This window comes from Castor canadensis, chromosome 15 (genome assembly GCF_047511655.1).
Source record: "Castor canadensis chromosome 15, mCasCan1.hap1v2, whole genome shotgun sequence".
Taxonomy (NCBI): Eukaryota; Metazoa; Chordata; class Mammalia; order Rodentia; family Castoridae; genus Castor; species Castor canadensis.
In genome coordinates, this window is record NC_133400.1 from 18,711,072 (window position 1) to 18,730,122 (window position 19,051).

Here is a 19,051-nt window from a genome sequence, read left to right on the forward strand (position 1 = left end):
ACGGGATCACTCGCGCTCTGTGAGTGGCTGGCGCAAGTCCCGCCCCTGGCAAAAGTTACCTCCCTCCCCCACCCCCGCGCGCGGCGGGCCAAGTCTTGGCTCCACCCTCTCCTTCGGCCCCGCCTCCACCTGGCTCCGCCTCTCCTACAGCGTCCGGTCCGGCCCGGCCCAAAGCTTACAAGCTAGTTGGGGTCGAAACTGCAGCGGGACAGGGACACCGAGGCGCGCAGTGCGAGCGGCTGGCAGAGCCATGGCGGGCGAGGACGGGGAGCCCGTATCAGTGGTGACCGTGAGGGTGCAGTACCTGGAAGACAGCGACCCCTTCGCATGTGCTAACTTCCCGGAGCCGCGCCGGGCCCCCATCTGCAGCCTAGATGGGGCTCTGCCCCTGAGTACGCAGATACCGGCACTACACCGCCTGCTGGGAGCGCCACTCAAGGTGAGGGAATTGTGGACAAAGGTTGGGGTGATAGGGGGGATCAGGTTCCGCACCATGAAAGCCGGTAGGAGGTACTTCTTTGGGAGAGGCTGTAGCGGGTGCTCTCCTCCCGAAAAGTCTTGGATTGAGGTCCCACGGTCTACACTGCTCCGTTTGCGGGGCGGGGCGGGGTAGGCGTCCAAGTCGAGGGGAAACTGTAGAAGGGAAATGGGAGTTTGTGATCTGTGCCTCCCTGGCTGCCCCTTTTAGTGAGGCCCCCCTGAAGAGGTGCTCGGAGTCTACTCGCTGTTTGCCTAGGCTGCTGCCCCAGACTGGGTGACGGTGACTGTTGAGGCAGTAGGCGGAGCTGGGGAGGGGCCAGCTTCCACCTGCTTCAGGTGAGGTGGGGGCGGGACCACGATGAAGGGCGGACCCGGGCGGGCCACTAGAGGAGATGAGGTATTGGAGTAGTGTCCGGGAGTGGGTTGGGTCCTTGGGATACAGTTTCCCCCTTGCTGGTGAGAGCTTGGCTTAGGAGTGTCAGCCAGGAGACTCCACCGGGTGAGGGGAGTTCCCAGAAAGCGGCAGGCCCCGGTTATGCGGAGCGCGGGAGGCTGCAGCGTTGGAAAAGCCCTTTGAGTCACCACCCCCCACCACCTGGTACACCCGCCGCTGGTGGCCCGTGCCTGGAAGAGAGGGGCGGGCCCGGCTAATTTTAAAACGCGGGCCTGCCCTAGTTTGCCGGCGCCCCGAGGCCGATTTTGCAGTGCAGAAGAGGCCCTTTTCCATATGGCCGGCCGGACCTCCCCTCTCCTCCGGCTCGCTGCCTGCAGCCCCCCGCAAGCAGCCCTTTCCGGAGCGCTGTTTCCGGGCCTGGACTCTGGGCGGCGCAGTGCCGCCGCTTCCCCCCTCCCCCTCAGGGTTCCCCACCAGCTATCCGTTGCAAGTAGTGGGGAAGGCCGTGGGGAGTCTGTGGGGTGCCTCAGCTGGACGCTGAGTTGCGCAAACATGACCTCTGGGCCCGGGGTCTCCCTTGGAATGTGCCCCGGGCGTCGGGCCCCCATCCTGCATTCCTCGCGGTGCGGCCAGCCCCTCCTCCCATTGCGGGCAGGAGGGGCCGAGAGACTATTGGCCTGGGGAGTGGCGCGTGTCCGGGCAAAGCCCCTGCTTTAGGTCCACAACTGGAAGGATGCAACACACCTCTAGAGTCTTCATGTAGCCTCGCTTGTCCTGCCCTGTTCTGACGGGCCTGGAAAAAGCCGGAGGTCATCTTTCACTCAGGAGGTGGACAACTGGAGAAAGGGATGCTGAACTGAGATAGTTTAGCCTCCAGGCTTCTGGAACTCCTTGGGCAGAAATAAGGCTGGAGCTCTAAATGGGATAGTATTCCTCTCATTCCCCCACTCCAGAACACCCCTCTTCACTACTGAAGGAGGCCTAGGGGCTCAGAACCCATCACCTGCAAGTGCATATGCCAAGTCCTGGATTCATTCCCCAGCACCACAAAAAAAAAAAGGAAAGAAAGAAAGAAAGAGAAAAATTCCCCCCTGGGGTCATGGCTCAGTTGGTAGAACATATGCCTAGCATGCTTCAAACCCTGGGTTCAATCCCCACTACCGCAAAAAGAAAGAAGAAAACTGTCTCCCCACCCCACCACGTGCTGTGTCTGCCCTGTTCTCTGCTCCCTAGCTGAGGATACTACTGAGCTCCATAGACAATGTGTTAAGTTCTCCATCCCCAACTCAGTACTTTCTGGTATGACCATGTTCAGGATTTCCCACCTGGAGCACCTGAGGACTGCCCCTTCCCCCACTGGGAGGATTTGAGGAAGGCACACTAAATTACCACAGTTCTTGGAGCCAGAACTCCCTGGGGCTGACAGCTTTGCCAGGAATGGTCAGATGCACTGTGATGTGCTTGTCCCAAATATAAACTGTGACCACAGACCCAGAATAGAATGCTGGAGGAAGAGGGACTGAGAATAGGGCAGGAGCAGGGACATCAGAGAGCTGAGGAAGGGGGAGCAGGGCTCTTCCTTGCAGGAAATGTCAACAGCTGGTTCCTCCCCTAGTCCTATAAGTGAGTGCCCCAGAGGCACAGACATGACTCAGATCTGCCTTGCTAGCCTCCTAGAAGGGACTGATGGTGGGGAGACCCAGGCAGCCCTGTTCCAGACTGGGGCAGAAACAAGAGAGAGGGGTTCTATACCCAGTGATTCATCCTGTATATAGTTGTCCAGAAGAGGATAAGTCATAACCAAAAAAGCTCTGCTCTCCTACTCTGGGCATTGGCCTCAGTTATCCCTGCAGACCTTGCACCCTCCCTGGGTATGTACAGAGGCTGACCCATTCTCCCTGGTGCCCCACCACCAGCCTATTGGACCTAGAGTTCCCCAGGGGGCTGCCTTTTTAAACCATTCAGAACTTGCCTGCCTGAGAAACCCTTGCTCATTTCCTCCAAGTCTAGGAGGAAGCTCCTGGCCACAGCCTCTGACTCATCTTCTGGCCTGGTTGATGGGGGGAGCCTGGCAGTGCCCTAGGCCAGGCCTAGTGTCCCCAGGAAAACTCAGGAGTGTCTTTCTCTTTTATCTATGCCAGAGGTTCTCCCTGGCCCAAGGACTTATCCTTGCTCCAGGGAAGAATTGACCCTCCAGCACCTTATCTCCTAATTCTAAGCTACTAGACCCACCTTCCCTTCTAAGAGGTTATCTCAGAAACCTTTCATGAAACTCAAAGTCTGTACCGTATCTGAGATACCACTGACTTCTCTCTGGGCTCTAGGCCGAGAGACCTGGAATGCTTCTCTGACCTTGGGGCAAAAGGCCTAGGAGTCTCCTTTTCCTGGCAGCAAGGATGGCACTAGCTATCTGTTCATTACCAGCAATTTTGTTTCCCCAACTAGCTGTGGCTAAAGATCAGCATAAGACAAGGGTGGCACTGTGCCTGAATATGTTCTGACCCTACTCAAACCCACTCAGCCTCTGTTTACCCCTCAGGAGCCCTTATAGCAAGAGGTGGCTCAGATGTAACTTGCAGGGATAGATACCAACTGAAGGAGGAGTCCCTAAGGATTTTTTTTTTTTTTTCTGTGCTTGAAATCAAATCCAAGGCCAAGCAGTCTACCACCAAGTTGCATCCTCTCACCCAAGAGTTCTTAAGGGTACAGGGTGCTTTGGTGATAAACAGAGCTCTTTAGTCTTCTGCTAAGTCTCTTTGAAAGACAGGTGGGAGCATGAGTCTTAGCCTCTCAGTCTTCCCTGTGGGCCAGCATGTTCCATCTACTGATCTTCTGGGCTAGAGAAGCTGGGCTGCAGCCTGGTGAGGGACCCTAGACCTAAGTCCTGGCAGAGATAGACATTGTTACCCTAGCACGTGCAGGGGTGTGTGTGTGTGTGTGTGTGTGTGTGTGTGTGTGTGTGTGTGTACCTTCCTTCATGTTCCCTTGCTGGAACTGGGAGGACCAGTTTGGGGTATTTGCAGAGTCCAGGAAGCTAAGGGTCAGTCTCTAGCCTTTGAAAAGCACTGTAGGCCTCAGCTGTAACTCCACCTGCCTTTCTGGGTTCCTTGGAGCACTTCCAAGGCCCATTCATCCAAGATCTGGGATCTTTAGCCCTAGTTCCATTCTAGGCTGTGTTACCTTGGGCAGTTCACTGAATTTGAGTCTTGGTTTACTCGCCTATAAAAAGATTATCAGGAGAATCAAATATATAGGCAGTCTTGTATCTGGCACTGAGGAGGCATAACAAAGGCTGATTTCCTTCCCCAGGACCCATCCATATCATCTCATCCAGGAAGTCACAGTCTAGCTGGATACCCATCGTATCAGGAAAGGAGGGTCTTCAGAGCACAGGGTTCTGTGTTTACAGGAAAGGAATCAAAAGAAGCAATGGACCAATTATTTCCTAAAAACAAAAGTCCTTCACTATGTTGTTGGGTTTTTGTTTATTTGTTTGATTTGGGTTTGTTTGTTTTTCTTTTGTTTCCCAGTGCTGGGGTTTGAACTCAGGGCTTTGTGCTTGCTAGTCAGGCACTCTACTATTTCAGCCATGCCTCCAACCCAAGTCCTTTAGCATATAATTTTGCCCTTTCCTCGATTTTCCTTGCACCCTACCCCAGCATGTTCATTCCCATCTGATTTCACTGTTATTTAATAAAACAAACAAACAAACAAACAAACGGCACACCTGTAATCCTAGCTACTCCTGAGGCAGAGATCAGGAGGATTGTGGTTTGAAGCCAGCCCAGGCAAGTAGTTGGCAGAGTGACTCAAGCAGCAAAGTGCCTGCCTAGCAAGCATGAGACGCTGAGTTCAAATCCCAGTACCACCACCACCACCACCAAAAAAAAAAAAGCCAGCACACCTGCAATCCTAGCTACTCAGGAGGCAGAGATCAGGATCGTGATTTGAAGCCATCCCAGGGCAAATAGTTCAAGAGCCCTTACCTCAGGAAAAAAAAAAAAAGAAAAAAAATATATATCAAAAAGGGCTAATGGAGTGCCTCAACTGGTAGAGTGCCTGCCTAGCAAGCATGAGACCCTGAGTTCAAACCCCAGTGCCATCAAAAAATAATAAATAAAAACTTTAGAAAAATACTGAATAGACACCATGGTCCCCGAAGCTTGATCCTGCATGTAAAACTGTATGTAGGCGGAACACATCTGTAATCCCAGCACTCAGGGGGCAGAGGCAGAGGATCACGAATTTTTTTTAAATTTAATTTTGGGTGGGAACTCAGGGTGTTGAGCTTGCTAGGCAGGCACCACCTCAGCCATGCCCCCAGCCCTAAAAAAGTTTTAATTAAAAAAAAAAAAAAATATATATATATATGTAACCAGTGGGTTTGAGCTACCAGAAAAGCCTGAGCCTGAGAATAAAGAGAAAAGTGGGCTGAAGGCTGAAGTGAGGAGCCAAGCCTGGAAAGAATGTGGGAGGGACTCTACCGGCCTGCCCAAGATAGAGACCAGAGAAGTGAAGAAGACAAGAGCCAGCATAGAGCTAAGAATGTGGGCCCATACTGTGTGCTGACCCTAAGCAGTGTCAGCAAGGAACCAGGGTTTAAGCTTTCTCAGCCCTGGCCCTGGCCCAGGGTGTGAGAAACAAGGCCCAGAAATTTGGCTCTCAGAATTGTGACCCCAGAAAGAGGCCAGGAGTGTGAGGGATAAGCACCATCCTGCTAGCAGGAAGTCTCCTGTTTTTGCTGTTGCCCTGACCCTAGCCCTTACCCTGCCCCCTCTGCCCCCACCCCAGGACAGCTAGGGGCAGGGACACTGTCCTGGAGGCACTGGGCTGGGTGTTAGTTAAGCCCTGGGCCTTCTTCCCAGAAATGAAGCCCAGGCAGGATGGACTAGTGAACTGAGGAGGCCACTTCTACCATGATGTAGGAAAGGGTTAAACCTGCTCAGCTGAGGAGGCAGGGGAGGTAGGCACTTAACTTTCAGCTCCCTGCCCCAGCTGGTATACTGGAATGAGAAAGTCATTCTCTGCTCAGGTAGCATGAAGTAAGTGTGTGTGCAGGAGGGCCTAACTTCTGTGTATATGCAACTTTGGCCCTGTACACAGCCATACCTGACTATATACCTGGGTGTGTTAGTGGTTATTAGGTATAGTATGATCAACCTCCATTGTTTACAGTTTTTATAGCAGTCTGCCCCTCCCCTTTCTTTCTTAAAGCCCATGGACGATGTGATTTGACATTTATTTTTTGAGTTTTTTCTGAGTCAAGCCTGACTGTCTCCCCACACTGGGCTAGAAGGAAGGGAAGGCAGAGACAGTGTCTGATTCCTGCTATGCTCTCTGTACCTAAAGCCAACCTGGTTCCTGAAAGTTCGAAAGAATGAGCCGTTCTACATGTGTGTATTTCTGAGGAGGGAGGTGAAACTCTGGGGGAGGTTAGTTCCTCTAGGGTCCCCAAATTCTCAAGTCTGAAGTACAGGGAGATGCACCTGGGTCCAGATGGGGGTGGGGTGAGTAGGCTGCTGAGTCACCATGTGGGAAGAGGGATCAGGAGGAATATGAAACTGCCCTCAGCTAAGCTAGCCCTGGGTGAGATACCTCAGTCCTAGGGCCCTGCTGCCTGCTTTCAGGCCTGGAGAAGATGACTGTGCTCCATGGGAGGGGAGAGAGGCCAGGCCCGCCCAAGGCGCCCAGGGGAGGGCAGGCAGCCAGGCAGGAAGTGGGACAGAGAATAGGCTGGAGTGTTTGTCCTATGTCCCAGGCAAGAGGGGGGAGTCACCCAAGGGCCCCACAATTGAACTGCCAGGAAGAAGCCAGGTCAGACTCTGAGGCAGGAGTAGGATGCTAAACAGAGGCAGGGGCATGAGCTTACCCTCAGGGACCAAGCGCAGCTAGAAGCCCTTGGGTGGGGTCCGGAGCAGGGCAGGGCTGACCAAACAGTAGGACAAATGTTGGAGTTGGCTTGCCCAGTGAGATGGAGACCAGAGACCCCCCTGCCTCCCCAGAGGTGGGCTCTTCTTAAGTTTGGCACCTCAAGGGCCAAACTCACTCAAAGAGAGGGGACTTGGCTCAGCACTGTGCTATAGGGGAGGTATCTGGAAGAGGCACAGTACTGCCCTCAGTCTCCAAAGTCTTCTCATTTAGGCCTTTCTATGAGCACTTCTGAAGAGGCCAAGTGCCATGTCTGGTGGTGATGGAAAGGAGCCAGGCTTGGGAAGTATACACATAAATGGAACACATGCCTTCCTGTTACACATGCAGGTTTCAGTGGTCCTACTATAGACTGACTGGGTCAGACCCAAAAATCTGAGGTCTAGCTAGGACCATTGTAACTAGCTCCCTTGGGGAAAGGACAAAGCCCCTGAGGCCTGCTACTCATCATCTTACAGGGATACATACATATATGCTCCTGGCTCTCCCTGCACACCTAACACTTTGGCATTTAATGCTTTGTGCTGCAGCTTATCACTCCACACGGATGTGAGCTTCCTCCTGTGAAATTTCCTCGAAGGCAGCTACTTCCTCTCATCTTCACTTCATGCCCCTTCCAAATCATTTGTGTTCATTGACAAATGTTTGGTGACCACCTACTATGTGTCAGGTGGTATGCTAGGCTTTGCAGATATAGCAGGGAATGAGAGAAAAAACAGTTATTGAGGAAGAAGATAGTATAGAGAATGTTATAATGCTGTGTGGAAAGCCTCAGGAGAGATCAAAACGTACAGGGTGGAGTTGATTGGATTGCACAGCATTGGCTAGACAGTTCAGGAAGTGTTTGCAAAAGTGTTACCTAATCTGAAACCTACACAATAGGTGAATTTTAGACAGGAGAGGAGATGGCAAGGACAGAGAGCAAGAAAGCCTTCATCTGAGATAGATGAGCTCTGCACATAGTAGGTGCTTGAGAAACAATTGCTGAAGGAATAGACAGATCCTCTGCCATATATGGTTTTCATATATAACCTTTCACCTCTTCCCCAGCTATGTTGTCAGCTTTGAGTTACTGTAATGAAATACCGGAGGCAGTTAACTTATAAAAAAATTTAAAAATTGAGTCCAGAATCGTGTGCCCCTATTCCAGCTTTTGTTGAGGGTGTCCATCGTGGCAGGAGTATATTAAATCTCTTAAGCCAGGAAGCAAAGAGAAAAACTGGACTGGCTGAAGTCCCCTAATCTACTTCAAGTGCACCTCACAAATGTTCTACCACTTTCCAGTAGCGCCACCCAGGGAACCAAGCCTTTAATACTAGGACCCTTAGGGGACATACAACATCCATACTATAGCACCAGCCCTAACAACTGTTCTTTGCCCCCAGCTGGAGTACTGTGCCCTGCAAGTGTCTCCCTCTGGATACTACCTGGATCCTGAGCTGTCCCTAGAAGAGCAGCGGGAAATGCTAGAGGGCTTCTATGAAGAGATCAGGTGAGAGCTGATGGGGCCAGAGAGCCATTCCCCTCCCCCTTAAGCTCCATGAGTGTTGTTCAAGCCCCCAGCAGAGACTAGCTCAGATGTCAGCAGCTGAGATACTCGATCAGTAGCCTGGACTGTGGTTTACCTCCTGCTGCCCCAGGGAACTGCCAGGGGAATCCCAAAGCCTGGCCAGTGTTACCTGCTGCCCAGGATGGAAGTGGGGCTCTCTCACATACCTGAGATACTTATGTTTGCACAAACCCTCCTGTCTGGACAACCTCTGAGCCCTTGGAATAGCAGTTGGGAAGGAAAAAGCTGGGCCTTGGTTGACTTGTGGGGTGGGACCTGAGGAATGAGCTAGGAGCTGCTGACCAGGCCACTTGATTCCAGCAAAGGACGGAAGCCCACGCTGATCCTGCGGACCCAGCTCTCTGTGAGGGTCAGTGCTATTTTAGGTGAGTATGTGAGGGCTTCATTGTCTAGCAGCCTCTACTATCTCCCCACCCCACCCCACACACACATACACCCACAGCCTAGGTGGCCCAGTTTCTTTCAGGCCTAGGCTGGACAGAGTAGATTGGAGACTGAATGTATCCCCTACTCTCTCCCCGGACCTCTCTTTCCATAGTCAGGGCTGATGCCACAGCTAGACTGCAGTGGTAGGCTGGTGGAGTGGCTCAAGCCATAGAGTGCCTGCCTAACAAGCATGAGGTACTGAGTTCAAACCCCAGTCCTGCCAAAAAACAAAAACAAAAACAACAACAAAAAAAACTTATATAGACTGCAGAGGTGGTGGTAGCAGGTGTGCCAAGTCAAGGAATGGAGAAGGAAGTTTGAGAATACTAGAATCTTCTTTGAGGCAGGAGGTTGTTGTGTGCTAGCAGAGGAAGACTGTCTTTATCCCCTTGGGGGTTTCATGCCCACTCACCTCTTGCAGAAAAATTATATGGCTCCAGTGGCCCTGAGCTCCGTCGCTCCCTCTTCTCACTGAAGCAGATCTTCCAGGTGAGGTCCACAGGTGGTCTGAGGGTGGGTGTCAGCCTGAGCCTCCCTAAACTCCCCTATGGTGCCTCCAGGAAGATAAGGACCTGGTGCCTGAATTCGTGCACTCAGAAGGGCTAAGTTGCCTGATCCGTGTGGGTGCTGCTGCTGACCACAACTACCAGAGCTACATCCTTCGAGGTCAGCCTCACTCCTCCCCTGTGACTTTTGCCCCCATAGTCTCCTGCTGACTTCTTCCCATTCCTGTGTCCCCAGCACTGGGCCAGCTGATGCTTTTTGTGGACGGTATGCTGGGGGTGGTGGCCCATAGTGAGACGGTGCAGTGGCTGTATACACTGTGTGCCAGCCTGGTAAGTGCCCCTCTACCCAGCCATGTACCCTTTCCCATTTCTTCCTTCTGTGCCTCATTTCCTCTTCTGCAAAGCAAGCTGAAATGGAGTAAATCTGAGACCCCTCTAAGCCTAGAATCCAGATCTGGGCCTAGAGCCAAAGTCCTACACAGATTCCTTGCCTGGTCCAGCCTCAGGAGCCCTTCTCCCTCCTTGGAGGGGTGAGTATGGTCTGACCCAAGGCCTCTTGCATGTGGTGACTTTTCCCCTCAGTCCCGCTTGGTGGTGAAGACGGCCCTGAAGCTACTGCTGGTATTTGTGGAATATTCTGAGAACAATGCACCGCTGTTCATCCAGGCAGTCAATGGTGTGGCCAGCACCACAGGTCAGCATCTGCATATCTTTCCCACCCCCACCAGAGTCCTCTCCTACCTGCCCCCTCATGACTGCCTTCCTTTCTGTGTGACAGGGGCGCTTCCCTGGGCCAATCTGGTGTCTATCCTGGAAGAGAAGAATGGTGCTGACCCAGAATTGCTGGTGTATGCTGTCACCCTCATCAACAAGGTGTGAGCTGTAATCAGATGCCAACTCTGGGTCCCTGGGGCTTCCACCAGCCTCAACCTTGGCTTCTTATCCCCACCATTCAGACGCTGGCGGCACTCCCTGACCAGGACTCGTTCTACGACGTGACAGATGCACTGGAGCAACAGGGCATGGAGGCCCTGGTCCAGCGCCACTTGGGCACCCCGGGTACTGATGTTGACTTGCGCACACAGCTTATGCTCTATGAGGTGGGTCAGGAGCTGGAGGATGGGAGAGAGTGCTGCATTTCCCCAGCACCTACCCCACCTACTGGGCCTCAACTGCTCACATCCTGGACACCTCCTGTTAGAGTGCCCTGCGGTTGGAGGATGGGGACATGGAGGAAGCTGCAGCTGCTGCAGCTGCAGGTGGGCGGAGGGAGCGACGAAAGCCCTCCTCTGAGGAGGGGAAAAAGAGCCGCCGATCACTGGAAGGTGGGGGCTGCCCTGTGCGTGCCCCAGAACTTGGGTAAGTATATGCCTGGGTAGATGCAGAGTAAATTTGCCAGGTGCAGGGTACATGCCTGGATAAATGTATGGGGTGAATCTGCCAGGTGGGCTGTGGTCTGACAAGCCCCACCTCCAGCTCCACAGGCCCAACTTCCTCCTCTGGTCCTGTCCCATTGACAAGCTCGGCCTCCAGCCCTGTGGGCCCTGCCTCTGTTCTACTCACCTCTGTGAACCTCTTTCCTACCATTTCTGTGGTGCCCTCAGCTGACAGCTCCTGTGAGAGGAGCATCTACAAGTAAGTAGGGAGATAGAGGCAGCCCCTGGAGTCCTCTCTCCAGCTGTCCCTCCACTTTGCGCCCCTCCATGGGCTCTCAGCCTCCTCTGCCCAAACGCCTGCTTTCTCTCTTTCCAGACTTCACCAAACTGCTCCTGTTTGGTAAGTGACTGCTGGGGGTGAAGTTTGGCTCTGATGACCTCCTCCTCCTCCAGCTTCTCTTGATCTCTTTCCAATGTTTCACCTGTCTCTGCCTCTTGTCATCTGTCTCCCTGTTTCTTTTCTGTCTGGTTTCATGTCAGTCTATCTTCTCCCCTTCAGTTTCCCCTTGTTCTGCCACTTCACCTCTCCTCTCCCCGCTGTGGTTGGGGTTCAAGCAAGTGGATCTTGGAGTGGAACTGGCACCACAGTTACCATCTCTTCCTCTCATCCCCACACCCAGGGCCCCTGAGAGCCCACCTGTCCCCCAGTCCCCTACCGGGCAGGCCAGGCTAAAGTAAGTACAGATGCCAACCTGCCAGGCCTGCCTTGTGCTCAGGGCTTCAGCATTGCTTCTCCAACAGGGGTTCCATATGCCCCATGCAGCTATAGCTGGAGGACTCTCAGACTCCCCTCTCCTTGGACTACTGCTTCCTTAGTAACCCAAGGCCTAAGCACTGGGAAGCAGATCACCTTAACAGCTTAGAGCAGAGATGGGAATGTGGACATCCAGCTTGGGAATAGGGCAGGGAAGGGATCTAGGGTGCTGCATGGTATGTGGGTGGTGGAGCAACCTAAGGCTGAAGGAAAGGCAAGGACTGAGAACTGACAGAGGCTACAGGATCCAGAAAAGAGTAACTGGGTCACATTTATTATTTCAGTGTAAACTTGAGTGCCTGCTGTGTACCAGGGCCTTTTCTAGATATACGCCATCCCTCCCAGAAGCTGCCAGGCATGCTAAGGGAGGGGGAGCCTTATGTGCCCATTGGGACAGCTATCCTCTTCCACTGCTCTAAGGGCCATCAGGACGGTGCACATGAACAGTGGAAAACCAGATACTGAGTACATTTCCCTGTACTTTGGCCTAGGAATGTTGGGTTGGTAGTAACTCCCCAGATGTGAAGGGCTGGCCTTGGGAGGCAGGGTCTACTCAGTGCATGAACTGTGCCTGTGTGTGCCTGCAATTGGGGGCGGTGTCCATGAGCTCAGCAAAGCACGTGCACCACCCTGAGCTGGATTTATATCAGACACTCACTGTTAAGTAACCTCCCCATAGAGCCCGGTTCCTGGAGAATGTGGCAGCAGCAGAAACAGAGAAGCAGGCAGCACTAGCCCAGGGCCGGGCAGAGGCACTATCTGGGGCCATGATGAATGAGACTGATGGGTCCTCAGGTGAGTAGATAGAAAGCATAATCCACCCTGTTGTTCTTGTCCCGTAGAGGGCATGAAGCCGACAGCTGCTTCTCTTTCAGGCACCCGGGAAATGTGGGACTCCCCAGAGCCAACCTCCGTACCCAGAACACCCCTGAGCCCTGTCCCTCAAATTCTGCTCCAGGCCCAGCGAAGCCTTGAGCCAGAGCCCAAGGAGCCACCAACACCAACAAGCCCCAAGGCTGAACCCATCCAGGAGCTTCCTACCCGTGTACTGAAGCTCTGCATTGGGGACCTGGACTTCTCAGATCTAGGGGAGGATGAAGACCAAGATATATTAAGCATGGAGGCTGGAAAAGGGGTTCTACCTTCCTCACCCCCACTGCCCCTGCTCTCTGGAGGCCCCCCACCTCCTCCACCCCCACCTCCCCCACCCATCACAGGTCCCTGCCCACCACCTCCACCCCTGGCTGCTCCTCTTCCTCCCTCAGCACCTGATGGCCCGGCATTACCCACCAAGAGGAAGACAGTAAAACTCTTCTGGCGGGAGCTAAAGCTGGTTGGGGGACAAGGGGGCTCTGGAAGCCACTTTGGGCCCTGCCCCACCCTGTGGGCCTCTCTGGAGCCTGTCTCGGTAGACACAGCCCGGCTGGAACACCTGTTTGAGTCCCGAGCCAAGGATGTGCTGCCTTCCAAGGTAAACCAACAGAGATGAAAGGAAATACAATCACACTCAAAAGGATTGAGCTGTTGGAGCTAGTTCTTCATTTCCCATATGGGGAAACTGAGAGAAAGGAAGGAGGACTTGTCTGAGGCTCTCAACAAGGGATCAGCAGAGCTTTCAGTAGAGTTTTAGCTCATCTCAATACCCTACATGTCCCATGTCCCCAGTTGTGGGATCATTAAGACCATTTAGGAAAGGCCCTCTTAGATTGTTCATCCAGCTAGTCTCTTTCCTGATGTTACTCTTCCCTTCCTCCAACCTAACAGAAAGCTGGTGAGGGCCGCCGGACAATGACCACAGTGCTGGATCCCAAGCGCAGCAATGCCATTAATATTGGCCTAACCACTTTGCCACCGGTGCATGTCATTAAGGCTGCCCTGCTCAACTTTGATGAGTTTGCTGTCAGCAAGGATGGCATTGAGGTGAGGATACCCAATGGGTGTGGGAAGGAGTTAGGACATCTGACCGTTTGGTCAGTGGGCACTTCCAGCCCCTCCCGTGGTGGGCATAGTCCTGGCGTTTCTACAGGGCTTTCCCCAGGCCCTGGGGGCATCCCCCTAATGACCTAGGGAGGCCTCAGGCTAGTACTTACAAGCAATGTGGGGTGGTGGCTGAATCCTCAGAAGCTACTGACCATGATGCCCACGGAGGAAGAGCGGCAGAAGATAGAGGAAGCCCAGCTGGCCAACCCTGACGTACCCCTGGGCCCAGCTGAGAATTTCCTGATGACGCTCGCCTCCATTGGGGGCCTGGCAGCCCGCCTACAACTCTGGGCTTTCAAACTGGACTATGACAGCATGGAGCGGGTATCTAAGTCATGGAGTGGGACAGATGGTGGGGATATGTGAGTGATAACCATATAGTCTGAGGGACCCTGGTCTTCCCACACCAGGAAATTGCAGAGCCACTGTTTGACCTGAAAGTGGGCATGGAACAGCTGGTGCAGAATGCCACTTTCCGCTGCATCCTGGCTACCCTGCTGGCTGTGGGCAACTTCCTCAATGGCTCCCAGGTGGATGAAAGCACATGGGGACTCAGGGGGGTCAGGGCTCTGGAGCCAGCCAGACCCAGGCTCAGATGGTGTCCTTTCAGAGCAGTGGCTTTGAGCTGAGCTACCTGGAGAAGGTGTCAGAGGTGAAGGACACAGTGCGCCGCCAGTCACTGCTATACCATCTCTGCTTCCTGGTGCTCCAGACCCAGCCTGACTCCTCCGACCTCTACTCAGAAATTCCTGCCCTGACCCGCTGTGCCAAGGTTAGCACCAGCCAAAGATTCCACCAAGACTAACCAGAGCATAAGGGAGCACTGCTTCCTGACCTGGCTCTTCTCTCTTCTCATTTGGGCTGCTGTACCAGGGCTTGCTCAGGCTACAGGTATATGAACTGTGTGTGTCCTCTGCTGGAAGCACTCTTTCCTTTCTTGGGCTGGCACACTACTCAGGTCTTTCTATTTAGCTTGCCCCTTCCTCCAGTGAAAACTTTTTTGTTCTCTATTAGAATGGACTTGTATCTTGCATTAAACTGGCTTTTTGTTTGTTTTCTTTGAGACAAAGTCTACATAGCCTAGGCTGGACTTCTGCCTTAGCATCCCACCCATGCTGTGAGCTTCTGGAGAGCAGCAGCTAAATCTCAGCTGTGTCCCTAGGCTGGCTCTCAGGCTGGCCAGCTTGTCACAGGGGCAGCCTCAGGCAGTGTCTCATATATGGGAGGACAGCACATACACTACTTGCCTTTCTAGGTGGACTTTGAGCAGCTGACCGAGAACCTGGGGCAGCTGGAATGCCGGACCCATGCAGCTGAGGAAAGCCTGCAGAGTTTGGCCAAGCATGAGCTAGCTCCAGCTCTGCGTAACCGCCTGATCCACTTCCGGACCCAGTGTGCCCGCCGTGTTGCTATGCTGAAGGTAGTGCACCGCAGAGTCTGCAACAGGTAGGGACATGGGCCGGGGAGAGGCAGGACTGCCACCACTGTCCCTCAGTCACCTAGAAGGACTCACCATCCTTCCCACTCCAACCTGCTTAGGTTCTTTGCCTTCCTGCTCTACCTGGGCTACACGGCACAGGCAGCCCGGGAAGTGCGCATCATGCAGTTCTGCCACATACTGAGAGAGTTTGCGCTCGAGTATCGGACTTGCCGGGAACGGGTATTACAGCAGCAGCAGAAGCGGGCCACATACCGTGAACGCAACAAGACCCGAGGACGCATGATCACAGAGGTAGATGTCCTTCCAGGTCTTGATTGCCACTCCTGTGGCTCCTGTCCCCTGCTTCCAGCTCACCCTTCTCCCCTCTCCAGACAGAGAAGTTCTCAGGCGTAGCTGGGGAAGTCCCCAGCAAGCCATCTGTCCCAATGGCTGTGGGCAGCGGGCCAGGCCGGGGTGATGCAGAAAGTCATGCCAGTATGAGGAGTCTGCTGACCAGCAGGCCTGAGGATACTACACATGGCCGCCGCAGCAGAGGTAGGACCTGTATCTGCTGAGGGAATGGGTTTTGAGGCCACCTTGGCGCTTGACCTCATTTGGTCTTCCTCAGGTATGGTTCAGAGCAGCTCTCCAATCACACACACAGAAGTGGGGCTCTCCACTGCACCCCCTGAGGAGCCCCCAGGCTCCAGTTCACCCAGTGACACATCAGATGAGATCATGGACCTGCTGGTACAGTCAGTGACCAAGAGCAGTCCTCGAGCCTCAGCTGCTAGGGAAAGGAAGCGTTCCCGTGGCAACCGCAAGTCTTGTGAGTACCCCTCCCAAAGCCCAATTGCCCACCTTAACCCCATCAACCCCCTCCAACCCTGTTCTGTCCTGCAGTGAGACGAACACTGAAGAGTGGGCTTGGAGATGACCTGGTGCAGGCACTGGGACTGAGCAAGGCTCCTGGCCTGGAGGTGTGAAGGTGCTGCCTCCGAGACATCTGTCTGGACCCCAGCCTGCAGTGCAAGAGATTAAAGTGAAGAAGGCCCAGAGAGCAGAATTCTGGTCCCAGACCCTGGGCCCACAGCCAGTGCCTTACAGTATTAGGGGTGTGTGTGTGTGTGTGTGTGTGTGTGTGTGTGTACACATGTACATGTGTGTGTGTATGTGTGTGTGTGTGTGTACATGTACATATGTGTGTGTGTGTGTGTGAGCTCCATACTCAAGAAGGAGCAAAATAAAGTTTTCGTAATTAACCCCAAAGTGTTTTTCTTTTTTCAGGGTTCTCACCAGGCTGGTTCTGTAAGAGGAAGGAATACTATCAGACTAGTTCTTCCTGCCCTGTCATTCATTAGCACCCACACAGCCATGATCCACATTCTAAGCCATTTATTAAACAATTCTATACCTCAGGCTGCTTTTGGCCCCTGGACTAGACCCTCATTGCACCAGGCATGGGGCCATGCATCCTGAAAGAGCCAACCAGTGCCCAACAGCCTGTGGCTATAAAGTCAATGGCTACAACCGCTTCATCTGCCTCCGCTCCTGTCGGCGCTGCCGTTTCTCATTGTGCTCTGGTGCTGGGGTTCCACTGTCTGCCGTGAACCAGGGGCCCAGCACATTTACCCACAGGAGGTAAAGGGCCCGGCCAGGAGCCTAGGAGAGAAAGGTAACTTGAAGCCAGGTGCAAAAAATGAAGATGGGAGGGCTAAATACCCTTTCTTAGGCACCCCTCAGTCCACGCACCAGAAGCCAGAAGGACCACATATACAGGGAGAAGCAGCTCAGCACCTGCACAATGGCTGTCAGTAGGATCACATCCTTAAGGTGCCTGTGGACAGAAGGAAGGCTGCCAAAACAGTAGAAGGGTCCCAATTTGGTTCCCTTCCACACTCTTCAAGTTGCGAGTAGCTGTGGGTCTTGGGCACTAAGGCCCCAGCACCCCAGCCCTGGGGCCGCTCACCTGGCTGGCGGTGGGGGACACTCACTCTGCCATGCCCTGCTCCATGTTGAGGTCCATGCCACCATCCATCAAGGCACCATCCTCAGAGAAGGCTGCCCGAGCCATCGAACTCATAGAGTGGTAACTGGCCCCATATACTGCCAAACTAAAGCCCAGGGCCATCTGCAGAGCAAGAATGGAGGTATCAAAGACCAGACACTGATTCTATACGTTTAGCCACTTTCCAGGATGGGAATACTTACTTACCCAGGCCCAAAATGAGGCAGATGAGTAGAAGAAGACCAAGGTTACAAGGCAATAAATGGCCTGCAAGCAAACACAGAATCAGGATGGTATTGAAAGCTACCCCAAACTATGGGCTTCCCTTATCTCTGACCAAGAACTGGGCCAGGTTGGAGTGGGGGGGAACCAGGTGGTTCTTAGGGTTGGGGGAAGGGCCCAACTCTACGAAGGCTTGCTGAGTCTGAATAATCAGATTAGACTCTGATACCCAAGTCACCCCAAGAAAGTAGCCCTGTGTATCTGGGGTAGGGATGGCGGTCAAATACAGCTAGGACTTGCTTACTTCTTTTTTGTTTAAGTTTTGCATTTATTAGTTAGCACTTCCTCTGTGCCTAGATCCTTTATTGTTTTCTTAACTTTTTTTATGGCGCTGGGGATTAAACCCAGCAAAAGCATTTTTTTTTTTTTTTTTTTTTTGCAGTACCAGGGTTTAAATTCAGGGCCTACTCCTTGAGCCAGTCCATCAGCCCTTTTTTGTGATGGGTTTTTCAAGATAGGGTCTTGCAAAGTATTTGCCGGGCCTGGCTTCGAACCCCATCCTCCTGATCTCTGCCTCTTGAGTAGCTAAGATTACAGGCATAAGCTATCAGCACCCGGCCTCTCATTTACTTTTTGAATGATCTCTTCTGGAACCCTGGCTGTAAAGCCGGTGGGGTGGGGGTGTCTAAGCTCCCTACAAAGGCAGCAAAATAGTTTTCCTAGCTAATCCAAGAGCCCTTTTCCTCTTTCAAGGTTCCCAGAAGCTAGTCCTGTAGCAGGCAGGAATTACACTCCCACTAACACACCGTGCTTACTCTATAGTATAGTCTGGCCATTGGATGGCACTCACCACTCCTCACCAAACAGGGTTGAGGTCTACAGGGCTATCTACCTATGGGGATAGAAGAAAGGAAGCAGGCACTTACATTGGCCCCCAATATGATCCGCAAGTAGAACTTCAGGGTCTCTCTGTTCTCTTCAAATATCTGCTTCTTCCCTCTCGTGCCCACTTTGCCCTTGGGCTGCAGAGTGATGATGAGATGCTGTCAGACCTCTTCTTAGCCACGGTCCTCACTTCCTACACCAGCCTGGTGAGCTACCGGAATTCCACCTACACCTCAGCGAGGTCTTCGTTGTGCTCAAACCTAACAGTTCCTGGGATCTCCACCCTTCTCCAAGCCTGTATAGAACTGACATCCATTTTTTTTTTCTTTTTTTCGGTACTGGAGTTTGAGCTCTGGGCGTACACCTTGAGCCCCTCCACCAGACCTTTTTTGTGATGGGTTTTTTTCGAGATCGGGTCTGACGTAACTACTTGCCCGGGCTAACTACGAACAGCAATCCTCCTAATCTCTGCCTCCTGAGTAAGATTACAGGCGTGAGCCACCAGCGCCTGGCCTGACATCCACCTTTATAGCATCTCCAGCCTCTTGCTCACCCTGGAACATCCTAGGCTAACACCTTGTCTTGCTCTCCAGGTAAGGTCTAGCTTTGGGGTTGAATAGCACCCCTTTCCGGCCTCTGCTGGAATAGTGCGATCTAGAAGTGACGCTCTAGTTCCGGCACGAGTTCTGGTACTGTCCTGCGCGGCCATCTCCTTCCCCCCACACCCTCACACCCCGTTCGCTCTATTACAGTCCGGCCATTGGATGGCGCCTCCCTCTGGCCCACCCTGCATTCCTTATGTCCTTCCTCTTTTCTTTTCACTCCTAACCCCGGGAGCACTTTGCCGGCGCAGACCCCTCCCTACGAGCCTTTCTTACCGCCATGGTGCGAAGCAAACACGGAGCAGGGAAAACAAGAGCGAGCAACTGAAACAGCAGTCTGTAAGTACCACATCGGCAGCCCATACACTTCCGGTGCAGACCAAAGACGTCAGAATCTTGGCCGGAAGTGGAATCCACTTCCTTCTCAAGCCCCTCCCCGT

The 19,051-nt window shown here is 53.2% G+C and overlaps 2 protein-coding genes across 7 annotated transcripts; one reads left to right on the top strand and one right to left on the bottom strand.

The window, feature by feature from the left end:
- The first annotated feature begins 134 nt into the window (after positions 1–134).
- Positions 135–16,156, top strand: Fhod1 (formin homology 2 domain containing 1). 3 transcript variants are annotated; one of them, XM_020175627.2, is made up of 24 exons: positions 135–439; positions 8,188–8,294; positions 8,673–8,737; positions 9,220–9,287; positions 9,359–9,464; positions 9,540–9,634; positions 9,887–9,998; positions 10,083–10,177; positions 10,261–10,404; positions 10,506–10,663; positions 10,781–10,939; positions 11,057–11,080; positions 11,361–11,414; positions 12,174–12,289; positions 12,370–12,965; positions 13,259–13,414; positions 13,616–13,798; positions 13,885–14,004; positions 14,085–14,246; positions 14,730–14,920; positions 15,014–15,206; positions 15,287–15,449; positions 15,523–15,723; positions 15,798–16,156. In XM_020175627.2, the coding sequence occupies exons 1-24, from the start codon at positions 251–253 to the stop codon at positions 15,878–15,880; spliced, it is 3,540 nt and encodes a 1,179-aa protein (XP_020031216.2). In that variant the 5' UTR covers positions 135–250; the 3' UTR covers positions 15,881–16,156. The 3 variants fall into 3 exon arrangements, with proteins under 3 accessions (XP_020031216.2, XP_073911943.1, XP_073911944.1); XM_074055842.1 differs by lacking the exons at positions 11,057–11,080; positions 11,361–11,414; XM_074055843.1 differs by lacking the exons at positions 10,781–10,939; positions 11,057–11,080; positions 11,361–11,414.
- On the bottom strand, positions 15,779–19,043 carry Tmem208 (transmembrane protein 208). Of its 4 annotated transcripts, XR_012441929.1 has the most exons (7): positions 18,888–19,043; positions 18,051–18,146; positions 17,110–17,169; positions 16,889–17,025; positions 16,647–16,731; positions 16,309–16,556; positions 15,779–15,916 (listed from the first exon to the last, which is right to left on the bottom strand). XR_012441929.1 is itself a non-coding variant. In XM_020175667.2 (6 exons), the coding sequence occupies exons 1-6, from the start codon at positions 18,972–18,974 to the stop codon at positions 16,419–16,421; spliced, it is 603 nt and encodes a 200-aa protein (XP_020031256.1). In that variant the 5' UTR covers positions 18,975–19,043; the 3' UTR covers positions 16,275–16,418. The 4 variants fall into 4 exon arrangements, 2 of the variants coding, with proteins under 2 accessions (XP_020031256.1, XP_020031274.1); XM_020175667.2 differs by lacking the exon at positions 15,779–15,916 and having other exon boundaries at positions 16,275–16,556; XM_020175685.2 differs by lacking the exon at positions 15,779–15,916 and having other exon boundaries at positions 16,275–16,556; positions 18,051–18,220; positions 18,888–19,007.
- Between the last annotated feature and the right edge of the window lie 8 nt (positions 19,044–19,051).